The sequence below is a fragment of the Salvelinus alpinus genome, chromosome 12 (genome assembly GCF_045679555.1).
Source record: "Salvelinus alpinus chromosome 12, SLU_Salpinus.1, whole genome shotgun sequence".
Lineage (NCBI taxonomy): Eukaryota > Metazoa > Chordata > Actinopteri > Salmoniformes > Salmonidae > Salvelinus > Salvelinus alpinus.
This window is the reverse complement of record NC_092097.1, coordinates 36162680-36189990: the sequence shown is the minus strand read 5'-3', so window position 1 is coordinate 36189990 and position 27311 is coordinate 36162680. Positions and strand designations below refer to the sequence as shown.

The window sequence follows — 27311 nt, the reverse complement described above, 5'->3', positions numbered from 1 at the left end:
TCTTCACCACATAGCATCAAAGGTACTGGATGGCAGATATGGTACTCACATTTGCCAGCAGAGCTGAACAATAGTTCAGAGAGAGTTATTTACAGTATTTTGAATCTGTCCCAGAATTATACTTTAGCCTGGTCCCAGTTCTGTTTGTCCTGGCATGGCAGGAGTTGGCAGGAGCAGAAACATACTGGCATCCTGGCTACAATTATACATGTGTTGTTGAAGACATACAGTGTCAACTTATCTATATGCAATTTTTATACATAAGAAAATAATAAATACACAAAAAAATTATTTAAAAAACAATGAGCGCTGGACTGTCGTTCACGGTCACAAACCAGCGCTCTCTCTCTCCCCTTGGCACCTTTATGGCGTCCCTCTTGCATAATATAACTGTTTCGGTGTGGCAGACCAGCTGCTCCTGGGTGACATTTTGTCCTGGGTACAGGTCCTGGGGTGGCAGTGGCACAGTGAGGGGTGTTGAGATGGCATTTAATATACCAGTGCCACCTTCTCTTGACAGCTCTCCATCGAATCCTTTGATATATGAGACATTACAGGCTCCAGAGGGGTCCCTGTTAGCTATGCACCTGTTGCTAGAAGATTCTGGAACTGAACCCAGATCATTTGTTACATCCTGGTTCCTTGATCTCCTCTGTGATCTGCTCAGCAGTCTCTCCTGGAAAACCGGTCATGTGATCAGAGTTGGGCAGCCACACTACTGTAACCTTCCACCTATCTACAATATCATAACATGCTCTGCTTACTATAAACACTAAGGGGGATTCCAACCCAAGTTAAGTACGCGTAAATGGAACGTAATACGCTATTTATGCACGTTTCTCTCTATGCATATTCTGACCTTGAATTTAACCATGAGAATAGCATGCTATTCACCATCTACTTGTTGGGGATGGAGATCAAAGAAATGAAGATGTGTCAGAGGTGTGTCTACAGATACGCCATATTCTGACTTGGATTTAGTTCCCTCATAATTCCACCACTTTTGCGCACGATGAATAAGGTCGAGCAACTTGTCGGTTCCAAGTGGAACATCTACTTAATTTTTTCCGATAGAAATAACACCATTCTCCATGCACTGTAATTTACAACTGGATAAGAGCTATTGATAAGAGCCTAGGTAAATGAGTAAACCGTTTGGATAAGGGGATTGTAATTATAGATGACAATTGCTTTAAATCTATTTTACCATATGATCGCTGTAGACAAATGTGAAACCAGTCATTTGGCTGCAAACTGAAGCATATCAACATATCACCTTTTTCCACAGTGAAGTTTATGTAATACTGGCCTTATAATTTGGGATTAAATTTGGAGACCCAAACTGTAGGCTTCTGTAGCCATGCGCAAAAGACGGTATGGCATCAAACCTACCTGAGTTGGTTTATGATTTCTAGAATGTTTTAATTATATGAGCAAACTTTTCACTGTATTTTTTTCTATTTGTATCGCACATACATTTATAAGTGTCACTGACTTTAGAATTGATTTCCTTACTTTAGCATAATTTCATTACATTGTTTGTTTACCATTCATTCACCTGTCACGTTTGTGTGGTTGTTCCTGAGGATAGCAAGCAATATTGGATCATATTAGGCTAACGTATTACAAGTTGTGCAATCATTTGGGACGTGTAGCCTATTTGAATCATTCTGGAATTCAGACCATACTAGCAGTTTAAACCTGGCCCACGGTTCACCATGACTGGACCGTTGTCATCACAGTTCCATGATTAGTGAGGAATCGGGATTATTCGGGAAGATTTATAGGACTACTGTTCAACCCCTATTGTTCACTTTTCTCACCTTCCAATATTTAATGAGTTGAACAATTGAATATGGTAACTTTCAGGATTAATCAAACCACTGTACTTTTGATTCACCAATATATTTAGTGAGAAAGCCTGTTTTTATTATTATTCATAAATACTTTCCTAGCCCTAAATAAATATACAAGATCAGAGTATTTTTTTAACCACCAATTGGTGCTGAAAAGGAGATGAATATGCGTGTATTTATATGGCTTTCTTTCATTGATCCCTAATATTCTGAACCATTCCCTCCATACAGTGCCTTCATAAAGTATTTACAACACCTTGACTTTTTCCACATTTTGTTGTTACAAGGTGGGATTAAAATTTATTTGTAATTTTTTTGTCAACGATCTACACAAAAAGGAAGAAAAGCTCTAACATTTGTAAAATACAATACATGAAAAATGAAACACTAAAATATCTTGATTGCATAAGTATTCAACCCATGTTAGAATCACCCTTGGTGAACCCTTGGTCAACACATGTTAGAATCACCCTTGGCAGTGATTACAGCTGTGAATCTTTCTGGGTAAGTCTCTAAGAGCTTTACACACCTGGACTGTACAATACAGTATTCAGACCCCTTCACTTTTTCCACATTTTGTTACGTTACAGCCTTATTCTAAAATGGATTAAATTAAATGTTTCCCCACATCAATCGACACACAATACCCCATAATGACAAAACGAAAACAGGTTTTGAGCTCAGGTGCATCCTGTTTTCATTGATCATCCTTGAGATGTTTCTACAACTTGATTGGAGTCCATTCAATTGATGGGACATGATTTAGAAAGGCACACACCTGTCTAAGTGGTCTCACAGTTGACAGTGCATGTCAGAGCAAAAACCAAGTAATGAGGCCAAAGGAATTGTCCGTAGAGCTACGAGACAGGATTGTGTTGAGGCACAGATCTGGGGAAGGGTAGCAAAATAATTCTGCAGCATTGAAGGTCCCCAAGAACACAGTGGCCTCCATCATTCTTTTTGCAATGTAAGTAAAATGGTCTGTCTGTTCAAATGTTCTGTGCATTGTTGTGTGCACTGTGATGCCTTTTAAGCTAGTGGAAGCATTTGTCATAAGCACAACACCGGTCCATAAGTAGGCCCACACCTCTACCATTCAGTTAGTATGGGAACTGTATTGTAGGCTATAGTATGTGTGATGTAGGTGTTCCATGCTAATGTGTAGTGTCTATTCAGCAAGAACGGACTCCTACCTGCAGCATGAATATAAAGTCTCCAGGTCCAGACTGTCCTGCAGCAGTGACATGCTGTGTGTGTGCGTGTTCCTGCCAGTGGTGTGTCAGAGTCAGAGTGGGGCCTGGCCATTACCCATGTTATAAATAGACCTGTAGCAGTGATTCTGGCTGCTGGTCACATGTAGGGCCCTGCACGGGCCACGGTCTGGGCGCCCTTCCACACTTGTAACATTTCAGTGCCATAAATATAAGCCACTCTGAAGTGGAAGAGGTAGGACAGGATCAATTGTATAATTACCCATTACCTTACACCAGTACTGCCTTACACAATAATAGTGAGCATATATCTAAACAGATGCAGCTCAGTCCCCTCCTGTACTCCCTGTTCACTCATGACTACATGGCCTGGCACAACTCCAACACCATCATTAAGTTTGCCGATGACACAACAGTGGTAGGCCTGATCACCGACAATGAAGAGACAGCCTATCGGGAGGAGGTCAGAGACCTGGCCGCGTGGTGCCAGGACAACAACCTCTCCCTCAATGTGATCAAGACAAAGGAGATGATTGTGGACTTCAAGAAAAAGAGGACCGAGCACGCCCCCATTCTCATCAACGGGGCTTCAGTGGAGCAGGTTGAGAGCTTCAAGTTCCTTGGTGTCCACATCACCAACAAACTAACATGGTCCAAGCACACCAAGACAGTTGTGAAGAGGGCACGACAAAACCTATTCCCCCTCAGGAGACTAAAAAGATTTGGCATGGGTCCTCATATCCTCAAAAGGTTCTACAGCTGCACCATCGAGAGTATCCTGACTGGTGGCATCACTGCCTGGTATGGCAACTGCTCGGTGTCCGACCGCAAGGCACTACAGAGGGTAATGCGAACGGCCCAGTACATCACTGGGGCCAAGCTTCCTGCCATCCAGGACCTCTATACCAGGCGGTGTAAGAGGAAGGCCCTAAAAATTGTCAAAGACTCCAGCCACCCTAGTCATAGACTGTTTTCTCTGCTGCCGCACGGCAAGCGGTACCGGTCCAAGAGGCTTCTAAACAGCTTCTAACCCCAAGCCATAAGACTCCTGAACACCTAATCAAAGCAGCAGCCACATGACACACACCAGCATGATCAGTAGCACTGCGATCAGCACCAGCCGCTTCCAGTCTGAGAAGAGGCTGCAGAGGCATCGTCTGGCCCAGACGAGTCTCCTTCTGCCAGCCTCAGTCTGTCTGGATGCAGCCTCCTCCTGGATTATCCCGATGTTGATACAAATACAGGTGGAGGAGCCGTCCGGATGGAGAAGGTCAGGGCTGCCGGGGTTGGAGTAACACAGCTTCTTCCCATCCAGCCACACCCTCTCCTCCTGCTGCAGGTGGGTGGGCAGCCGGCACAGCACCTCCAGACTTGTGAGGAGGGCTGGGGGGCCACTGGCGGGGAGGGAGGTGGGGTGCCTGCAGAGGGGGCAAGGGATCTGGCCCCCTTCCTGTTCCACAGACACGGCCATGACCTGGGTGACACACTCCAGGCAGAAGGTGTGGGTGCAGTCCAGCAGCTTGGGCGTCTTGAAGACATTGTCGTAGGTGTTGAAACAGATTAAGCACTCCGGCTTGTCCTCGCCGGAGGAAGGGTCAATCTCCTTTTCGAGCACTGGATCCGGGGCCTGTGTGTGCCAGACCTCTCTCTGGTTCTGTTATGCACCTACAGGAAAAGATGCCAACGATAAATGTTTCGGTTTCAAACATAGGGTGACCGTTTGAAAATGTTTAGGTTGGTATTCTGTTTTGCTTGCACACCCTGAAGATAAAGGATAGGCTTACGTGTCCGATTAGCCTGTATCAATTTGACAAAAGGTTTTGGCACATTGATTCATTGAGGTCAGTACAATACCAAGGCAAACATCGCTCTTCAAATATTACATAGAGATACACATTACCGATAAGACTATTTGTTCACTTCATTACTTGCTTCTCTAATCTTGTACTGAACGTGTTCAATTTCATTGATTCAACTATGCCAACCAACCCTTAAACATTACCATCTTGGTTTTTGTTTTGTGGTTGAACGTTTGGTTGTGTTAACATTTACGTTATTCTACATTAGACATTTAAATTGTCTTGCGCATTCTGTCTGTTCTTGTCATTGTTTCCTTTACGTTGTCAACTGTGACAAAGGAAAGTGTTACAGAAATCCCCATTTCCTTATTGATCTAGGTCCTTAAGTGTAGCTAACAGGTGAGTGAAGTCTTTGTTAACAGCCCAGGTGGAAGTTAACAGACGTCATTTCATGTCCAGCAGATTAATCATTAAAGGATAAGTTCTCTTTTTTCAACCAAATCTCTATTTTCGATGTAAATGGTATATTATAGAAGGGTCCAGACACCTTTTTTGTGATTTCACATGTTTTTGAGAAACTTAACCCAAACAGCAAAATGCTTCCTTATCCTTGTTTGGTATGGGGGCAAACAACGGCTACAAAAGCACCCAAATACGTCCTTTTAGAAACGGCAAAGCTCTCAGTATAGTGATATAGGTCTTTAAGATGTTGTACACATGAAATTGTGTCATTCCAAACTTTATCCGCAATGTTATATTCTCTTTTGCGCGACTCAAGCATTTTTCCCTATCCAGCTGTTCCATTCGCCATGTAGCCTTCTCCTACAGGTAACTGCCTGAATAAGGGCCATTACGAGCCACCAGAACAGATTCAATGCGCCCTGGTATAGATTAGGGCTGAACCCAATTAGTCGAAAGGCTGTTGGTCAACCAAGCTTTTTTTTGTTGCAAAAAAATAAATATATATATGGCACAAGAGACACCTGTCTGATTCGCACCCTTCTCAGTGAACTAATCCATTGCGGAAGCCGTGGGGATAGAACAGGCCAAGAAGAAGGGGTGTGGATAAAATGCACAATGCAAGTCTCTTTCCAATGCGGTCTCCAACCAATTTGTGCACATTCATTGTTTCATAACTTCATTGTGTGAATTGTTTGCCTTGATACTGTCTATCAATTCCCAATTACATATATCACCAGTAGTAGCCTACATTTACCATTAATTCCTAATCTACAATGTTTGTTTGGTTATGGTAAGTTGTGTTAATGCATTCAATATACTATTATTCCAGTCTTTTACAGTTCTCATTGTCAGAGTGGAAACTGTTTGCAGAGTGCACAACCTATGATGCACTTGTGAGAAACAAGTTTTGGTTTATTTCATTCCATTTACAAGTTTTGTCAATTGAATCATTGTCTTTTGTTTGGAGTGTTTCTGTCAATGTTGAGTAAGGCACCTGCTTACACAGAAGTTTGCCTATAGGCTACCTGGCCTGCACGCAAATGTAGGTATAGAAATGTTCCCATTTGGGGATCGGATAGTATTTATGTTTGGCTTAACACACCACCACTAATGAGCTGTGCAGCTTCTCAAAGTAATGTTTTCTTCACCTCAAACAGCAAGCAAACAAAGTCTGTTTTTACATCCATTGAGAATGACAATTTTTCCTCAATGTATTAGAATTCTTTTCCCAGCTCTCTCCCTTTCGATAACCACTCAGTGTGAAAGGGAAAAATGTCATGCTCTGATCCAGTTGAAACGTTATAAAATAGGTCTACCTGATGAGCTCTTATCTCTTGCACAAAATAGCCTACAGCTGTGTCTGTCTCGATCTCACTGGCTTGGGAAACTCTGACTGCCCAGAATATTTTACAATGTTTCAAGTTTGTTGCAGACAGACCATGCGTAGCCAATGTGATTTCTAGGATATTTATTTTCATCAGGATATTTATTTTCATCAGGATATGTTCTACCTGCAGGCTGCAATGTTTTCATTTGTTGGCTTTATTTAGGCTATTTTTACATAGTTGGCAATGGCAATAGAAGTTACTTTTTAGGTTTGTATAATTTTAATTTGGATAGAACTGGCACGTAGATCGGTAGAAATGTTAAGATAAATTGGCATTCCACGTGAGAAAGGTTGCCGACTCCTCATGTAGCTTATTAATGTCAACTTAAGGCGAGTAATGGCTGAATCTGCGAAAGCCAGCAGCAGTGGGAGGAGGTCAGTCAGGTTATCTTGATCTCTGGCTCACATGAGTCATTTGTGTCTTATTTCATAAAATGGCAGTGTGTCTATATATATATATACAGTATATATATATATAATATATATATACAGTGCATTCGGAAAAGTATTCAGACCCCTTCCCTTTTTCCACATTTTTCCATTACAGCTTTATTCTAAAAATGTATTAAATAAAAAAAACATCTCATCAAGCTACACACAATACCCCATAATGACAAAGATAAAACAGGTTTTTAGAAAACGTATTTACATAAGTATTCAGACCATTTGCTATGAAACTCAAAATTTAACTCCAGTGCATCCTGTTCCATTGGTCATCCTTGAGATGTTTCAACAACTTTATTGGAGTCCACCTGTGGTAAATTCAATTGATAGGTGATGTTTTGGAAAGGCACACAGCTCTCTATATACAGTTGAAGTCAGAAGTTTACATACACTTAGGTTGGTGTCATTAAACTCGCACACTGCCCTAACCCACCTGGACAAGAGGAATACCTATGTAAGAATGCTGTTCATCGACTACATCTCAGCATTTAACACCATAGTACCCTCCAAACTCGTCATTAAGCTCAAGACCCTGGGTCTCGACCCCACCCTGTGCAACTGGGTCCTGGACTTCCTGATGGGCCGCCCCCAGGTGGTGAGGGTAGGAAACAACATCTCCACCCCGCTGATCCTCAACACCGCAACAGCGCCTCTTCAACCTCAGGAGGCTGAAGAAATTTGGCTTGTCACCAAAAACACTCACAAACTTATACAGATGCACGATCGAGAGTATCCTGTCGGGCTGTATCACCGCCTGGTACGGCAACTGCTCCGCCCACAACCGTAAGGCTCTCCAGAGGGTAGTGAGGTCTGCACAACACATCACCAGGGGCAAACTACCTGCTCTCCAGGACACCTACACCACCCGATGTCACAGGAAGGCCAAAAAGATCATCAAGGACAACAACCACCCAAGCCTCTGCCTGTTCACCCCGCTATCATCCAGAAGGCGAGGTCAGTACAGGTGCATCAAAGCTGGGACCGAGAGACTGAAAAACAGCTTTTATCTCAAGGCCATCAGACTGTTAAACAGCCATCACTAACATTGAGTGGCTGCTGCCAACATACTGACTCAATCTCTAATCACTTTAAAAATAAAAAATTGGATGTAATAAATGTATCACTAGTCACTTTAAACTATGCCACTTTATATAATGTTTACATACACTACTCATCTCAAATGTATATACTGTACTCTATACCATCTACTGCATCTTGCCTATGCCGTTCGGCCATCGCTCATCCATATATACAGTGGGGCAAAAAAGTATTTAGTCAGCCACCAATTGTGCAAGTTCTCCCACTTAAAAAGATGAGAGAGGCCTGTAATTTTCATCATAGGTACACTTCAACTATGACAGACAAAATGAGATTTTTTTTCTCCAGAAAATCACATTGTAGGATTTTTTATGAATTTATTTGCAAATTATGGTGGAAAATAAGTATTTGGTCAATAACAAAAGTGTATCTCAATACTTTGTTATATACCCTTTGTTGGCAATGACAGAGGTCAAACGTTTTCTGTAAGTCTTCACAAGGTTTTCACACACTGTTGCTGGTATTTTGGCCCATTCCTCCATGCAGATCTCCTCTAGAGCAGTGATGTTTTGGGGCTGTTGCTGGGCAACACGGACTTTCAACTCCCTCCAAAGATTTTCTATGGGGTTGAGATCTGGAGACTGGCTAGGCCACTCCAGGACCTTGAAATGCTTCTTACGAAGCCACTCCTTCGGTGCCCAGGCGGTGTGTTTGGGATCATTGTCATGCTGAAAGACCCAGCCACGTTTCATCTTCAATGCCCTTGCTGATGGTAGGCTTTGTTACTTTGGTCCCAGCTCTCTGCAGGTCATTCACTAGGTCCCCCCGTGTGGTTCTGGGATTTTTGCTCACCGTTCTTGTGATCATTTTGACCCCACGGGGTGAGATCTTGCATGGAGCCCCAGATCGAGGGAGATTATCAGTGGTCTTGTACGTCTTCCATTTCCTAATAATTGCTCCCAGTTGATTTCTTCAAACCAAGCTGCTTACCTATTGCAGATTCAGTCTTCCCAGATACTAATTGAGTGTATGTAAACTTCTGAGCCACTGGGAATGTGATGAAAGAAATAAAAGCTGAAATAAATAATTCTCTCTACTATTATTCTGACATTTCACATTCTTAAAATAAAGTGGTGATCCTAACTAACCTAAGACAGGTATTTTTACTAGGATTAAAGGTCAGGAATTGTGAAAACCTGAGTTTAAATATATTTGGCTAAGGTGTATGTAAACTTCTGACTTCAACTGTAAAGGTCCCACAGTTGACAGTGCATGTCAGAGCAAAAACAAAGCTATGAGGTCAAAGGATTTGTCTGAGACAGGATTGCATTGAAGGTCCAAGAACACAGTGGCATCCATTATTCTTAAATGTAAGACGTTTGGAACCACCAAGACTATTCCTAGAACTGGACGCCCGGCCAAACTGAGCAATAGGGGGAGAAGGAACTTCCTTTGTGGAGATGGGAGAACCTTCCAGAAGGACAACCATCTCTGCAGCACTCCACCAATAAGGCCTTTATGGTAGAGTGGCCAGACGGAGGCCAGTCCTCAGTAAAAGGCACATGACATCCTGCTTGGAGTTTGCCAAAAGGCACCTAAAGGACTCTCAAACCATGAGAAACAAGATTCTCTGGTCAGATGAAACCAAGATTGAACTCTTTGGCCTGAATGCCAAGCGTCACATCTGGAGGAAACCTGGCACCATCCCGACCGTGAAGCATGGTGGTGGCAGCATCATGTTGTGGGGATGTTTTTCAGTAGCAGGGACTGGGAGACTAGTCGGGATCGAGGGAAAGATGAACGATGAAAGTACAGAGAGATCTTTGATGAAAACCTGCTCCAGAGCACTCAGGACCTCAGACTGGGGCGAAGGTTCACCTTCCAACAGGACAACGACTCTAAGCACACAGCAAAGACAATGCAGAGTCTCTTCGGGACAAGTCTCTGAATGTCCTCGAGTGGCCCGGACTTGAACCCGACCGAACATCTTTGGAGAGACTTGAAAATAGCTGTGCAGTGACGCTCCCCATCCAACCGGAGAGCTTGAGAGGATCTGCAAAGAAACTCCCTGAATACAGGTGTGACAAGTTTGTAGCGTCATACCCAAGAAGACTCGAGGCTGTAATCACTGCCAATGGTGCTTCAACAAAGTACTTAGTAAAGGGTCTGAATATTTATGTAAATGTGTTTTTAAGTTTTTTATTTTGTAATAAATTTGCTAAACTTTCCAAATGCACTGTATATGGAAAAAACACATTTTGAAAAGATTGGTGTAAAGAACAGACGACTTTCGGTCGACCAAGATTTTTTTTTAAATTGTCGGGCACAGCCCTAGCATAGATTCTACAAATGTCTGGAACTTCCTGTGTGGAAGCACTCCATGCTTTCAATATACTTTGTATCCCTCATTTACTGAAGTGTTTCCTTTATTTTGGCAATTACCTGTAGAATAGACAGAGGTATTACTCGAGTCGCAACAAAAAATGGAATAGAACGTTGCGGATAAAGTTCGGAAGGAAACACTTTAATGTGTACAACATTTAAAGACTTGCATCACTATACTGAGAGCTTTTCCATTTCTAAAATGACGTATTTGGGTGTTTTTGGAGCCTTTGTTCATGTTTTTTTGGGCCCCTACTACACAACAAGAATGAGAAAGTGATTTGATGTTTCTCAAAAACATGTGAAATCACAAAAAAGGAGTATGGACCCTTCTATAATATCTCATTTACACAAAAAAAATGAAATTTGGTTCTAAAAAAATAACTTTAACTTTACAGTCTACTTTCTGACTCTCCCTCCCTTCTATCGATAGAGCAACATGAAAAACTAGAACACATCCTTATAAAATGAGGAAGATTATTGCCATCAGTTTTACCAGTGACTGTCAGCTATCAATTTACAGTATGTTTTAGCTTGATAGCAGCTTTAGTCGAATATAAGTTAACGTGCATTACCATATTAGGAAAAAGCTTATTTTATAACTTCTTGCCAGTGCCATTTCACAACAACAAACAGATGGAGGATAGAAACATTTTATCGTTCAGTCCGGAAACCAAACCAAATGAGTAGTATAGTCCTTACCTGCAGGGAGTGGTATTAACCCCTGTTTGGGGTTTTAGGGTGGGTTTCTGTATAGCACTTTGAGATATCAGCTGATGTAAGAAGGGCTATATAAATAAACTTGATTTGAGTAGTAGTATTGATTCAATGTCTTATATTTCTAGAGGGGTTTTCCAGGGGTCAGTAAATGGGACACTGATGGAGCATCGACAGCAATGACATTGCTCTTGTCTTTATTATCCTTCAGGTAATATCTCTGTCACTCTCTCCTCTCTCTGACTCCTTCAGGTAATATCTTAGTCCCCCTTTCCTCTCTCTGATTCCTTGCTCTTTATGAGCTAACAGTCCAGTCTCACCTGCAGTGCTCAGACACTCTGGAGGGGAGAAAGGAGTAGGGAGGGAAATACCAAGGAGGAAGAGACTGGTTTTATGATTTTTTGTTTTTACTAAGACCAAAACAGGCCACGTTAAAATGTGCTTGAGGGCCGCATGTGGCCCATGTGCTGTATGTTTGCGACCCTTACTTTAATACATCACCCAGGGATGTCTACTAAAAACAAAATTCCTTAAAAACAAACAACTCCACCAGTCATCAAAGCCAGAAGGTCATAATTAAGTGAAGTGTTTGGAGGATATTTTGGCACGGGTGTTGTTAGGCCCGAGACGAAGTCGAGGGCTGGCAAACTGTGCTAATACATAGGTTGTGTTCATTTAAACCTGCACTAGGGAAACTTTTACCTCATGGCCACATGATTGCATTTACATTTGACTATTTTTCGTGTGTATAGATGCGCATTTTAAGATGTGCAGTGGTAGAATGGTGTTGTTGCCATGTGTGGATATGTATAGGAATGTTTGCATATGTATTGAAATTCTGATTTATACATTTATGCTTAATATATTTTGTAAATGTTTAGGAGAGAATAGGGCTCTGAGGTTATATGATAATGTGTATGACGAGGAATAAATGTTTATGATAATGTTAATTCTTTGACACATGCTAGTGAAAATGTTTTGCTTTCTGTTCATTATATTTAGCACACATGCATACACAAGTCAATGGACATTTTAAGGTGGATTATGTTTGATTGGATGTAATTAACAGGAGCACAGATTCTCTCTAAAATGCAACCTCAAGTCGCTCTCCCTATCCTCTAACCGGGACACCTGTATCAGCTCCTAGTGGTTCTTCGGGCTGGATATGGAGTGGGATACAGGCGTTCCCATGGATGGGGACCTCATTTCCTCCACCCTCACTGGTGAACCTAAGCCTGACTCTGCCATAGTTGGGCCCGGCTCTTATGAGATGCAAGCTAATGGAACCTCCACTGTCTCTCAGCCAAGTGCAGCAAGTGAACATCCAGCAGGAGCTAGGCCTAAAGAGGAGCCTGTTTTGGGTGGAAAGAGCCAGATGGGAGACGGCCCCCAGCCCATTTCAGACAATGAGGGTTTCCCCTACATAACCCAATCTCAGAAGAGATTATCCACACAACCACAGCAGCTATATGTGGCAGTCTACCTGGCTCAACACTCTCCATCCAAGCCCTCTCCCTCAGAACCTATGGAGGCCGCAACACAAGAAGGCCTGCCATTTCACCAGTCTCTGGAAGACACCTCACGGAGGAGTTACACTGAGGGATCAAAGCGACGTTCTGTTAAATCGCTCAGATTCACTAAATCATTCCATTCAGGGGGCCACTCTTCATACCGGTCATCTCAGAGCCGTGGGAGTGGAGTCCCATCAGAGGCCCTCAGTGACTCAAACTGCTGGCCTCAGGAAGCATATGAAGCTTCTTAAACTAGAGCTCAAACTGCAAATCATAGAGCAAACTCAAGCTGACGTAGTGTAGGCGCTTGGACACCCAAACACGACAAGCCTTTGAAGCATGTGAAACCTTAGCCAAGCGGCTAGAAAGAAGGCAGCATCTACGGCAAGCTGAAAGAGATCTGGAGATGGCTCAGATAATCGCAGCCTTAGAAAGGAACCAACAGAAAAGCATTGAACCTGACCTAGAGCAAAAACAACAAAGGGTTGAGCCTGACCCCCACCATAGAGTTCATTGCCCTCTTCAACAGCGGGAGAGGCTTACAGGAGCAGTCAGAGCACCACAACCTGTCATGTTGTCATTCTCCTCTGCCAGTGAGGAGTTATAGGTTCAAGATCCATGTCCGGATCAGGAGGAGATGCCAGTACAAGATGAGTCAGAAGTGGGAGGTTTAAGATCTGGATTGATCACAGGATCAGTCACAATCACCGCAATCTCCTTCACCGTCACCTTATCGGCCTCTTCCTACACCAGGGCCGAAACCTCTACCCCGTGCACAGACCCGTGGGGTTCAAAGTCAAACCCCACCACTGCAATCACTCCCAGTAAATTTCTGAACCAACCTCAGCGTTAGTCAACTAGCCATGGAGTCCAAACCCCACCTCAGCCGGTGCTTTCAAGCAGGGTTCTGGACTCACCTCAGACTCCAATGATAACCAGGTGGGATCCAAATTGGTTACCTAGCCCAGCCTTCCCTGCTTAGCTGGGTTCCAAATACACCTCAAACTTCTGGACCACGCTCACCAGAAGGTTGTCAGGTGGCCCAGTCTGGCCCTGGCTCTGATCCATCAGCACATCTATCCTCCCAGCCTTCAGCTTAGCAACTGACAGGGGTGGAGCACCCTGACCCCTTTCTCTCACCATCGCTACCACAGCCAGAAAATGCACCCAACCTAGAGCTCCTTGTCGCCTCTGCTTATGGTATACCCAGACCTAAGCTGCCTGCCTTCGACAATGGGAAAGAGAGTGATTTCATCCTCTTGAAGATGGCCCTAGACAGCCTACTAGGTAACCATGGTCACCTCTCAGAGCAGTACAAGTTTCAAGTGCTCCTGGATTGTCTGAAACTGCTAAGTGCACAGAAACTGGTGAAGTCATACATGTACGACACCAGGCTGGTCCCCATCAAGCCAGTCTGTACTGGCCCTCTGGGGAAACCCTGTCGCTGTCCACACCTTGCTTGGTTGGGCTGTGCAGGATCTGGTAAGCCTGATGCCACAAAGACGTCCAGCAATGCCTGTTCACTGCCATTGCTTCTCCAGCCACGAAGAATGTAGAGAAGCGTGGAGACATTCCTCCATTGAGACAAAAAGGAAGTCACACGTTTCTAACAAGGTCAGTGTGCCTTGAATATCCGGGAGGAAAATTCCCACAATAATCTTGGTGGATAGTGTCCAGAGAGATGCAACTCCTCTACTCCGGGCCCCCAAGAGCCCACAGTTTCATGCTACAAAACAAGCAGTGATTCCTTCCCTTCGTGGCACTTAGTGTCAGTTGCTAAAGAACCCAAGGCTGGAACCCAAAGTCCAACATCAGGAGATCCAGGAGCTGGTAACCTCAGGCTATGTCACAACTCGCTGAGAAAGGATCTCTGCAATCCTGGTATCTGCCACACCACCTCGCTGAGCAACACACTGGCAAATGCAGACTAGTGTTCAACTGCTCCTATCAGCACAACGGTCAGATCTTGAATGAATGCCTACTACCAGGACAAAACCTTGGCCCTTCCCTGTTTGGCATTCTCCTCCGGTTTAGGCAACACAGTGATTAAGCAGCAATATCAAAGGCATGTTTCACCAGGCACTCCTTCTCCCCTCCGACAAGTCACTCCTCAGGTTCATTTGGACAGGGAAGCAGAGCCCAGCACCTAGCAATGACAGGACCTACCCTTCGAGGCGACATGTAGTCCCTGCTGAGCCATCTATGGCCTCCAGAGACATGCTCAGGACCACCATGATGGCAACACTGATGTTCAGGAGTCGGTCGAGCACGCCTTCTATATTGACAACTGTCAAGTCTACCCATGGAGACTGAAGCAAAGTTGTTGGTGGATGGGCTGTGCTGCTTCCTATTAGCCGGGGCGTTTGAGATCAGGCAAGGGGCCAATAACATACCCTCGGTTGTGGAAAACCCTTCTCCAGAAGAGGTCAGAAAGCAGTGAGCTATGGCTCTCCCAAACCACCATCGATCCACAAGAACCAACTCTGGCCAGCCAATATGATCCCTTAGGCTACATCCTTCCTTTCACAACCTGCGCAAAGGTTCTTGTACAGGACCTCGGGCGCAGAAATGGGCTGAGATGGCCCAGTACAGCCTGATTGAAGACCTGGGAGAGTGAGCTCTCAGACCTCTCCACCATAACCATGCTTGGATGCTATGTGCCCCGAAGGGCAGACAACCAGATGGTAGAACGTAAACTGCACACTGTGACTCTTCAGAGCGAGCGTGTGGGGCTGTAGCTTATCTCCGTAGCCAGTACTCCCAAGGCCACATCCGTCCCCAAACGGGCATCTCACTCTCTCATCTGAGTTCAACCTGGCTCCTGGTGAAGAGGACCCTCCAAGGCATCTTCCTGTGGTGTGCAAGACCACTCCATATTGTCATTCTAGTGTTCCAACAGATGGCAAACCATACCTCCAATTGCCATTCAGGCACGTCACCCTCCTCTAGAACCACCACCCATGGGGCGGCAGTACCACTCCCCATCACCATCCTCCTGCCTGATCAGACCCAGTAACTCCCAACTTGCTCCTCATGGGGTGGCGCGACAGGTCTCTGCCCCAAGTTTTCTATGCTGACAGTGGTCTTGTTGGTCGACAGTGCTGGTGCCATAGCAATCCTGGCTGGCTGACCACTTCTGAGCCAACATCAAACCCTACCTCAGACCGGTGCCCCGTCTGATTCCCCTGCATGAGGTCAAAGATGACCCAGATCAAACCAAGCTGCTTGGAGAGCCTTTGAGGAGCAAAGCCAGCAGAGACAGCTTTTTGGGGCAGCTGTAGAAAAGGCTCTAATTTAATTGGTTCATTTAATTGCAAATTGCAGGTACCTCTGAGCCATAGAGATCCCAACGTATCTGTCTTCAATAGCGCTGCCCATGTTATACAGGTGTTTGGGCACTAGAGATCTCTATACATCCAATTTCCTTTGCTCATCGTCACTACAACTTGATTGGAGTACACCTGTGGACAATTCAAATGCTTGGACATGATTTAGAAACACACCTGTCTATACAAGGTCCCACAGTTGTCAGAGCAGAAACCATATCATGGAAGTTCAAAGAAACTTTCCATAGAACTCCGAGATAGAATTGTGATGAGGCATATTCGGGGAAGGGTATAAAACATTTCTAGAGTGTTACATTCCCAAGAGCACAGTGGTCTCCATCAATGGGAAATGGGAAAAAAATATGGAACTGCCTAGAGCTAACCATCTGACCAAACTGAGCAACCAGGCAAGAAGGACCTTGGTCAGGGAGGTGACCAAGAACCAAATGATGACTGACAGAACTACAGACTTACAGACTATCTTGGCTGAGATGGGAGAACCTGCCATAAGAACAACAGTCTCTACAGCACTTCATCAATCTGACCTTTATGGGAGAGTGGCCAGACGGAAGCCTCTCCTGAGAAAAAAGGCACATGACCACATACCTGGAGTTTGTAAAAAGGCAAGATTGTGGTCTGATGAGACAAAAATGCAGTGGTGTAAAGTACTTAAGTAGAAATATGTTAAAGTACTACTTAAGTAGTTTTTTGGGGGGTATCTGTGCTTTACTACATTTTTTAAAACTTTTACTTCACTACATTCCAAAAGAAAATAATGCTGTTTTACTCCATACATTTTCCCTGACACCCAAAAGTACTCGTTACATTTTGAATACTTGGTCATGGTCAAATTCACACACTTACAGTATCAAAGAACATCCACAGTCATCCTTATTGCCTCTGATCTGGCGGACTCACTAAACACAAATGCTTCGTTTGTAAATAATGTCTGAGTGTGCCCCTGGCTATCCGTAAAATGTTAATAACATTTTTTAAATGGTGTCGTCTGGTTTGCTTAATATAAAGAATTTGAAATTATTTATACTTTTGATACTTAAATATATTTTAGCAATTAAATGTACTTTTGATACTTAAGTATATTTAAACCAAATACTTTTAGACTTTTACTCATAGTATTTTACTGGGTGACTTTCACTTGAGTCATTTTCTATTAAGGTATCTGTACTTTTACTCAAGTATGACAATTGGGTACTTTTTCTGTAACTAATTGGCCTGAAAGCAAAACCAATAACGTAAACTCACTCACTTTTGTACATCGCCTTGGTCCATACAATTGACCTTATTTTAGCGCCCCAAAAACGTAATACTTCCAGATCAACTGTAATGTCAATACCATTGTAAAGAACAATTTCTCCCCTTTCCAACAAAATCAATGACATGACCTCCACGCTGCTCATTTCTGCATGATTCAAGAAGGCAATGAGCTCCGTCTGGTCTTTTTAAAAATGGCAGGTGGGGAAGCGAAACTAATGCGTGATAGTGAGAAGGAGAGATGTCGTGTGGGAAAACGGCTTTTTTTTCACTCGATCTGTCCAACTTTTCACCTTATCGCCTCTAAAATGTAAATAAAACACTATAAAGAGTTTATATAATGTGTCATTACATACCTATTTGAAGGTTTGTGTCGAATTTGAATCGGGTTTTTAGGGCGGTGCTAAAGTGATCTTCAGAAGTAAATATTGTCTTTTGAGAGTCATGATCGCTTGTAGTGACGACGCAAAAAATTACTAGGTATCCCCCTTACCACCGTCACTGTCCATTTCTTGTTTTTAAACAATGAGAGAAGTCCTACACCTGGTGGAGAGAGATTGTAAGACAGAAATAGTTGTTTTATGCGTGCTGTACGTTACGGCATGACACGTCACGATGTAACGGAGGGTCAGTTTTTTTCAACTTTTCTCCAATACTATAGAGCCATTACCATGTCGATCAACGCTTGAATAGAAACGTAGTTCACACCCCAGATTTTGAAGTCAACACAGTCGCTACAGTCCCATTAGTTTTCTTTGCAGCCTCGTTTGAATGTCGCGGTTGCGCACATTTGTACGGAATGGGGTGAGTTTACGTTATATGTCTGGAGAAAACTAGGCACAGCTCATGACCGGCCTCAAACCATCCCTACCGTGAAGCATGTTAGTGGCAGCATCATGCTATGGGGATGCTTTTCACCGGCAGGGACTGGGAGACTGGTAAGGATAGGGGGAACAAGGGATGGAGCTAAATACAGGCAAATCCTTCATGCTTCAGAGTGCAAATGACAGACTGGGGCAAACATTTACGTTACAGGACAATGACCCCAAGCACACAGCCAAAGCAATGCTGGAATGGCTTAAGAGCTTGAGAAAATCTACAAGGAAGAATGGGGGGAAGAAAAAAAATTCCAGATGTGTAAAGCAGATACAGACATACCTAAGACAACTCAAAGCTTTAATCGCGGCCAAAGGTACTTCTACACAGTATTGACTCAGACATTTACATAAGTTCACACCCCTGTTTCATTTTCAATAAATTTGCAACAATTTCTAAACATGTTTTCACTTTTTCATGATGGGGTATTGTGTGTAGATGGGTGAGAATCCATTTTGATTCAGGCTGTAACAACAATGTGGAATAAAGGGCATGAATACTTTCTGAAGGCGGTACATATTCAGCGGGCCTTAAGGTAACAGTGAGGCATGAATGTCTGTCTGTGAAATGAGAATCTCCAACATGTCTATACACTAGCAGTTTAGCAAGCTTAAATTGACATTGAAAAACAACCTGGCGTGTGAACAAAACTATATAAATAGCCAAGAAACGAGGACAAAGTTACACTTTTTAGTAGACTTTTAGGATAAATTCAATGTTTGTGCGTTTCAGACTCTTTCACCACTTCACTCACAGTGCACAACACTGAGGTACAGTGCATTTGGAAAGTATTCAGAACCCTTTACTTTTTCCACATTTCGTTACGTTGCAGCCGTATTGCTAATAAAATACTTTTTTTAAAGTATTCAGACCCTTTACTATGAGACTCGAAATTGAGCTCAGGTGCATCCTGTTTCCATTGATCATCCTTGATGTTTCTACAACCTGGAGTCCACCTGTGGTAAATTCAATTGATTAGACATGGTTTGGAAAGGCACACACCTGTCTATATAAGGTCCCACAGTTCACAGTGCATGTCAGAGCAAAAACCAAGCCATAAGGTCGTAGGAATTGTCCGTAAAGCTCCGAGACAGGATTGTGTCAAGGCATACAGTGCCTTGCAAAAGTATTCATCCCCCTTGGCGTTTTTCCTGTTTTGTTGCATTACAACCTGTAATTTAAATGGATTTTTATTTGGATTTCATGTAATGGACAAACACAAAATAGTCCAAATTAGTGAAGTGAAAAAAATAACTTGTTTCAACCCCCCCCCCCCCCCCCAAAACAAACGGAGAAGTGTGTATGTATTCACCCCCTTTGCTATGAAGCCCCTAAATAAGATCTGGAAGCAACCATTTACCTTCAGAAGTCACATAATTAGTTAAAGTTCACCTGTGTGCAATATAAGTTTCACATGATCTCAGTATATGATCTGCAAGCGGCACCATGAAGACCAAGGAGCTCTCCGAACAGGTCAGGGACAAAGTTGTGGAGAAGTACAGATCGGGGTTGGGTTATAAAAAATCTGAAACTTTGAACATCCCACAGAGCACCATTTTAAATCCATTATTAAAAAATTGAAATAATATGGCACCACGGCCACCCACCAAAATTCATGGACCAGGCAAGGATGGCATTATTCAGAGAAGCAACAAAGAGACCAAAGATAACCCTGAAGGAGCTGCAAAGCTCCACAGCCGAGATTGGAGTATCTGTCCATAGGACCACTTTAAGCCGTACACTCCACAGAGCTGGGCTTTATGGAAGAGTGGCCAGAACAAAGCCATTGCTTAAAGAAAAAAATAAGCAAACACGTTTGGTGTTTGCCAAAAGGCATGTGGTAGACTCCCCAAACATATGGAAGAAGCTACTCTGGTCAGATGAGACTGAAATTGAGCTTTTTGGCCATCAAGGACAATGCTATGTCTGGTGCAAACCCAACACCTCTCATCAGCCAGAGAACACCATCCCCACAGTGAAGCATGGTGGTGGCAGCATCATGGTGTGGGGATGTTTTTCATCGGCAGGGGTTGGGAAACTGGTCAGAATTGAAGGAATGATGGATGGCGCTAAATACAGGGAAATTCTTTGGGAAACCTGTTTCAGTCTTCTAGAGATTTGAGACAGGTACGGAGGTTCACCTTCCAGCAGGCCAATGACCCTAAGCATACTGCTAAAGCAACACTCAAGTGGTTTAAGGGGAAACATTTAAATGTCTTGGAATGGCCTAGTCAAAGCCCAGACCTCAATCCAATTGAGAATCTGTGGTATGACTTAGAATTGCTGTACACCAGCGGAACCCATCCAACTTGAAGGAGCTAGAGCAGTTTTGCCTTGAAGAATGGGCAAAATCCCAGTGGCTAGATGTGCCAAGCTTATAGAGACATACCCCAAGAGACTTGCAGCTGTAAATTCTGCAAAAGATGGCTCTATAAAGTATTGACTTTGGGGGGGGGGTGAATAGTTATGCACGCTCAAGTTCTGTTTTTTTATCTTGTTTGTTTCACAAAATATTTTGCATCTTCAAAGTGGTAGGCATGTTGTGTAAATCAAATGATACAACCCCCCCCAAAGAAATACATTTTAATTCCAGGTTGTAAAAGGCAACAAAATAGGAAAAACTGTAGATCTGGGGAAGGGTACCAAAACATTTCTGCAGCATTGAACGTCCCCAAGAATAGAGTGGCCTCCATTTTAAAATAAAATAATTTTGGAACCAACAAGAATATTCCTAGAGCTGGCTGCCCAGTCAAACTGAGCAATCGGGGGAGAAGGGCCTTGGTGTAACGGCAGCCTTCCTCCTCTTCACGAGAAGAGAAGGTGTAGCAGGGATCGGACCAACACGCAGCGTAGCCAGTGCTCAACATGTTTAATAAATGAAACTGTGAACACTTAACAAAATACAAAAATAACAAACGTGGCAAACCGAAACAGTCCTCTCTCGTGAAACGAACACCAAGACAGGAAACAACCACCCACAAACCCCAACACAAAACAAGCCACCTAAATATGATTCCCAATCAGAGACAACACAAAACACCTGCCTCTGATTGAGACCCATATTAGGCCAAACATAGAAACAGACAAACTAGACACACAACATAGAATGCCCACCCAGCTCACGTCCTGACCAACACTAAAACAAGTAAAACACACAAGAACTATGGTCAGAACGTGACAGTACCCCCCTCCTGAGGTGCGGACTCCGAACGCACCACCTAAAACTCTAGGGGAGGGTCTGGGTGGGCATCTGTCCACGGTGGCGGCTCCGGCGCTGGACGAGGATCCCGCTCCACCATTGTCTTTGTCCCCCTCCTTAGCGTCCTTTGAGTGGCGACCCTCGCCGCCGACCTTGGCCTAGGAACCTTCACAAAGGTCCCCACTAGACTGAGGAAACTCCTCCGGACTGAGGGACAGCTCATGACAGAGAGGTAGCTTATGACAGAGAGGTAGCTTAAGACAGAGAGGTAGCTTAAGACAGAGAGGTAGCTTAAGACAGAGAGGTAGCTCAGGACAGAGGGGCAGCTCCGGACAGAGAGGCAGCTCCGGACTAATGTCAGCTCCGGACTGAATGGCAGCTCATGACTGGAGGGCAGCTCATGACTGGAGGGCAGCTCATGACTGGAGGGCAGCTCATGACTGGAGGGCAGCTCATGACTAGCGGGCGGCTCTGGCAGCTCCTGACTGGCGGGCGGCTCTATCAGCTCCTGACTGGCGGGCGGCTCTGGCAGCTCCTGACTGGCTGGCGGCTCTGGCAGCTCCTGACTGACGGACGGCTCTAGCGGCTCCTGACTGACGGGCGGCTCATGACTGGAGGGCAGCTCATGACTAGAGGGCAGCTCATGACTGGAGGGCAGCTCATGACTGGAGGGCAGCTCATGACTGGAGGGGAGCTCATGACTGGAGGGCAGCTCATGACTGGAGGGCAGCTCATGACTGGCGGGCGGCTCCGGCAGCTCCTGACTGGCGGGCGGCTCCGGCAGCTCCTGACTGGCGGGCGGCTCCGGCAGCTCCTGACTGGCGGGCGGCTCCGGCAGCTCCTGACTGGCGGGCGGCTCTATCAGCTCCTGACTGGCGGGCGGCTCTGGCAGCTCCTGACTGGCGGGCGGCTTTGGCAGCTCCTGACTGGCTGGCGGCTCTGGCAGCTCCTGACTGACGGACGGCTCTAGCGGCTCCTGACTGACGGGCGGCTCTAATGGCTTGGGACAGACGGGCGGCTCTGACGGCTCGGGATAGACGGGCGGCTCAGATGGCGCTGGGCAGACGGACGGCTCAGATGGCGCTGGGCAGGCAGGCAGCTCAGATGGCGCTGGGCAGGCAGGCAGCTCAGATGGCGCTGGGCAGACAGGCAGCTCAGATGGCGCTGGGCAGACAGGCAGCTCAGACGGTGCTGGGCAGGCAGGCAGCGCAGATGGCGCTGGGCAGGCGGGCAGCTCAGACCTGCTGAGGCGCACAGTAGGCCTGGTGCGTGGTGCCGGAACTGGTGGTACCGGACTGGAGACACGCACCACTAGGCTAGTGCGGGGAGCAGGAACAGGGCACACTGGACTCTCAAGGCGCACTATAGGCCTGGTGCGTGGTGCCGGAACTGGTGGTACCGGGCTGTAGCTACGCACCTCAAGGCTAGTGCGGGGAGAAACAACAGTGCATACAGGGCTCTGGATACGCACAGTAGGCTTGGTGCGTGGTGCCGGAACTGGTGGTACCGGGCTGGAGACACGCACCACAGGGAGAGTGCGTGGAGGAGGAACAGAGTTCTGGAGACGCACAGGAAGTCTGGTGCGTGGTGTTGGCACTGGTGGTACTGGACTGGAGCGAGGAGGTGGCACCGGAAATACCGGACCGTGAAGGCGTACTGGCTCCCTTGAGCACCGAGCCTGTCCAACCTTACCTGGTTGAATGCTCCCCGTAGCCCGACCAGTGCAGGGAGGTGGAATAACCCGCACTGGGCTGTGCTGGCGAACCGGGGACACCATGCGTAAGGCTGGTGCCATGTACACCGGCCCGAGGAGACGCACTGGAGACCAGATGCGTTGAGCCGGCTTCATGGCACCTGGCTCAATGCTCAATCTAGCCCGGCCGATACGTGGAGCTGGGATGTACCGCACCGGGCTATGCACCCGTACAGGAGACACCGTGCGCTCTTCCGCATAACACGGTGTCTGCCTGTACTCTCGCTCTCCAGGGTAAGCACAGGAAGTGGGCGCAGGTCTCCTACCTGATTTCGCCACACTCCCCTTTAGCCTCCCCCAAGAAATTTTTGGGGTTTCTTCTCGGGCTTCCTACCGCGCCGTCGTGCTAACCTCATTCGCCGGTATCCCTCCGCACATTGCTCCATAGAATCCCAGGCGGGCTCCGGCACTCTCCCTGGGTCGACCGACCCCCTGTCTATTTCCTCCCAAGTGGTATTACCCAGATCCTGCTCACGCTGCCGAGCTAGCTCCTCAAAACGCCGCCTCTCCACTTTCGCTGCCTCCAGCTCAGCTTTGGGGCGGCGATATTCCCCTGGCTCTGCCCAGGGTCCTTTTACACCCAATTCCAAGAATCCTGTGTAATGGGCCGCTGCTGCTGCTGTCGCTGCTGCCCGTTACTACGCTGCTTGGTCCGAGTCTGGTGGGTGGTTCTGTAACGGCAGCCTTCCTCCTCTTCACGAGAAGAGAAGGTGTAGCAGGGATCGGACCAACACGCAGCGTAGCCAGTGCTCAACATGTTTAATAAATGAAACTGTGAACACTTAACAAAATACAAAAATAACAAACGTGGCAAACCGAAACAGTCCTCTCTCGTGAAACGAACACAAAGACAGGAAACAACCACCCACAAACCCCAACACAAAACAAGCCACCTAAATATGATTCCCAATCAGAGACAACACAAAACACCTGCCTCTGATTGAGAACCATATTAGGCCAAACATAGAAACAGACAAACTAGACACACAACATAGAATGCCCACCCAGCTCACGTCCTGACCAACACTAACACAAGTAAAACACACAAGAACTATGGTCAGAACGTGACACTTGGTCACGGAGGTGACCAAGAACCTGATGGTCACTCTGACAGAGCTCAAGTTCCTCTGTGGAGATGGGAGAACTTTCCAGATGGACAACATTCTCTGCAGCACTCCACCAATCAGGCCTTTTATGGTAGAGTGGCCAGATGGAAGCCACTCCTCAGTAAAAGGCATGCCAGTCCGCTTAGAGTTAGCCAAAAGGCACATAAAGAACACTCAGACCATGAAAACAAGATTCTCTGGTCTGATGAAACCAAGATTGAGCTCTTTGGCCTGAATGCCAAGCGTCATGTCTGGAGGAAACCTGGCATTATCCCTACAGTGAAGTGTGGTGGCAGCATCATGTTGTGGGGATGGTTTTTAGTTTCAGGGACTGGGAAGCTAGTCAGGATCGAGAGAAAGATGAATGGTGCAAAGTACAGAGAGATCCTTGATGAAAACCTGCTCCAGAGCGCTCAGGACCTCAGACTAGGGCGAAGGCTCACCTTCCAAAAGGATAACGACCCTAAGCACACAGCCAAGACAATGCAGGAGTGGCTTCGGCACAAGTCTCTGAATGTCCTCGAGTGGCCCAGCCAGAGCCCGGACTTGAACCCGATCTAACATCTCTGGAGAGACATGAAAATAGCTGTGCAGCAACGCTCCCCATCCAACCTGACAGAGCTTGAGAGGATCTGCAGAGAATTAAAAACTCCCTGAATACAGGTGTGCCAAGCTTGTAGCGTCATACCCAAGAAGATGTAATTGTAAGATTGAGATAAGTAGTGTCAACTTGCATTGGGGTCACTGCTGATATTTTCACCGCCTTTGATGTCATTTTAATGTGGGCATCTGTCAGTTTCTGTAATTTTTTCAAAGTTAGACTACATCCTGTCCACACTTAAGCTCCACTGCTTCTGTGTGTTTTTCTCTACGCAAACCTTTGCAAACCTTTGCTTAATATTCCTCATTCCTTTTGGCAAAACTAGTCTCACTGCTTTCTGCAGTGATTTTAACACCAACAGTTTTTTTCTTTGTCCATAGTCCGGAGCCACTCCCAAGTGCAAGTCTTCATGAACATGTCCATGGTTTCAAATACAACACTGACTGCACTTGACTTGGCCTTTTGAAGATTTTTGAATACCCCCAAATCCTTTCTGCCTCGATCATCAATATTTGACATTGGCTGTAGATCGACAGGCATTTTACCACATACCTCCAAAAAACTTGCTAAGATCAACTCAACAACCTGAATGGTCAATTCAAAAAAGTCTGGGTCTGGCCACATGGTAAGCCAGTCCAACACAAGGTCTTTGGGCACCTCAATGTCATCAAAGAACTGTACATTTCCTTCAAGGTCTATCCCATCATCCTGCCATTCTTTGAGCTTGGTAAAAGGGGTGTGGTATCTTCGTTACATCCCAAACTCCTTTCCCTTTGAAGTCGGGGCTCTCCAGAGAAGATTAGTGATTAGCTTAGAAATCAGAACCCAGAACAAGCTGACCGTCCTCTGCCCATCCCAGCTCTTGGACAGCATCACTCACAGTTCTCACCAAACGCACTGTTCCAGGCTCCAACTCTGTTGTTCCAATGTTAGGGCTGCTATGGGCTATTATTTCCTCATCTCCAAAAATCTTATTTTCCCACAGTAGAAGAGTCGTTTTTGCCTGATGAGCTAAGGAACCAATCAAATGTAAGCCACAGAGGAGCTCATTCACAACGGACATCATTGTCTTTTCAGAGTGAGACATAGTATCATATTCCTCAACAACGAGCGGTAGGATGTCTGATCTGTATTCAGCAAGGATTTGTTTGAATTTCTTCTCTGGACCAGTCTCAACAAAGTATTTGGAAAGTTTGGAAAAAATCCTGCACTTCATCACTTGTAACAATGTCATTGATAATGTCCAGGCAAATGTGCAACTGGCTATTCACAGAGAGAAGATCAGGCTCTTCCTCTGACTTTATTTCTTTGTCAGCAGGTCCATTTCTTTTTTTCTGGCCAAGATGAAGAGATTCCTGTCGTGCATGCTGTTTTTTTCTGAAATCTGTCTGAATTTTCTTAGAGTAAAGGAACAGCTTTTCTTTTCCTGGGATGAAGCACATCAGGTATTACAAAGACCTCTTTTGAGAATTCACCATTATATTTACGAGGTCATATGTGTTGATTCCTAAGAATTTCTCACTTTACTTAAAATGCATGACTCAAAGTTTAAAAAAAGTCTCAAACGTTTTTGCTAATTAAAATCAAAATTGTATTCTAGAATATCGTAAAGAAAATACGCAAATCCTCTTACTTTTTAATGTCTTTTGTGTTATTTTTTTGTTGTTATTGTTGAACATTAAATTACACCATTAGTCAGTAACTGAAATTCAAGTTTAGTTTTTGCAGGTTAGGATGCAACATCAAGGTCCAGACCCATTTCCTCGCAGCATGGGTAGCGCTCTTTTACTTTTTCTGCGTTTAGACGTCACATTTGATTGTTCTAAGTTGGTAACAGTTTGCTTTGTTTCTTCAGCACTAAGTGCAAGGTCAGTCTCACCAGAGATGCTCCCTTTCGTCACACAATGAGGTTCTGCTTGTCTGACTTTCAGAAATTTGACTCCCTTTGTCGCTCTGGCAATTGCCATGTCCATATCTTTCTTTTTCCTCATTAAATCCAATTTACTTCTCTGTGCTTCTTTAAATGTTTTATATTTTGGCACAAGTGATGCTGGAGTAACATTTTGGTTACTGGAAATCTCTGCAGGTTTCTTTCTTTTGAGTAACGTCTTTATCACAATCAGGAATGGAGCTACCAGTGACTACTCCAGCTTGGCAGACTCACAGTTTCTGTTTGAATCCCAGTTTTTGCCTGAAAACTCTCAGGACATGTCGCGGGACATGGGCTTTTCAAACAGAACATCCGGTAACGTTAGCTCAGTCACAGGAGGTAGATATTAGCCCATATTTTCTTCAATTTGCTGAACCATCTTCTTTTCACATCATCATGTCCATGTTTGTGCCACAGTGTTGAGTTCAGTAAATGCATTAT

The 27311-nt window shown here is 45.1% G+C and overlaps 1 protein-coding gene across 1 annotated transcript; it reads right to left on the bottom strand.

Annotated features, from left to right (window-relative positions):
• Window positions 1–4127: 4127 nt before the first annotated feature.
• On the bottom strand, window positions 4128–13950 carry LOC139535290 (RING finger protein 223-like). The gene is made up of 2 exons (XM_071334601.1): window positions 13831–13950; window positions 4128–4721 (listed from the first exon to the last, which is right to left on the bottom strand). Exons 1-2 carry the CDS (start codon window positions 13948–13950, stop codon window positions 4128–4130), a joined length of 714 nt encoding a protein of 237 aa, XP_071190702.1.
• Between the last annotated feature and the right edge of the window lie 13361 nt (window positions 13951–27311).

Bases quoted from the DNA above. Each gene is read 5' to 3' on its own strand.
- LOC139535290 (XM_071334601.1), bottom strand. From the start codon at position 13,950: ATGGTGAGAGAAAGGGGTCAGGGTGCTCCACCCCTGTCAGTTGCTAAG. The intron at 4,722-13,830 runs GTGAGCGTGGTC...GGTGCATAACAG, and splicing joins GGCCACCTGACAACCTTCTG to AACCAGAGAGAGGTCTGGCA.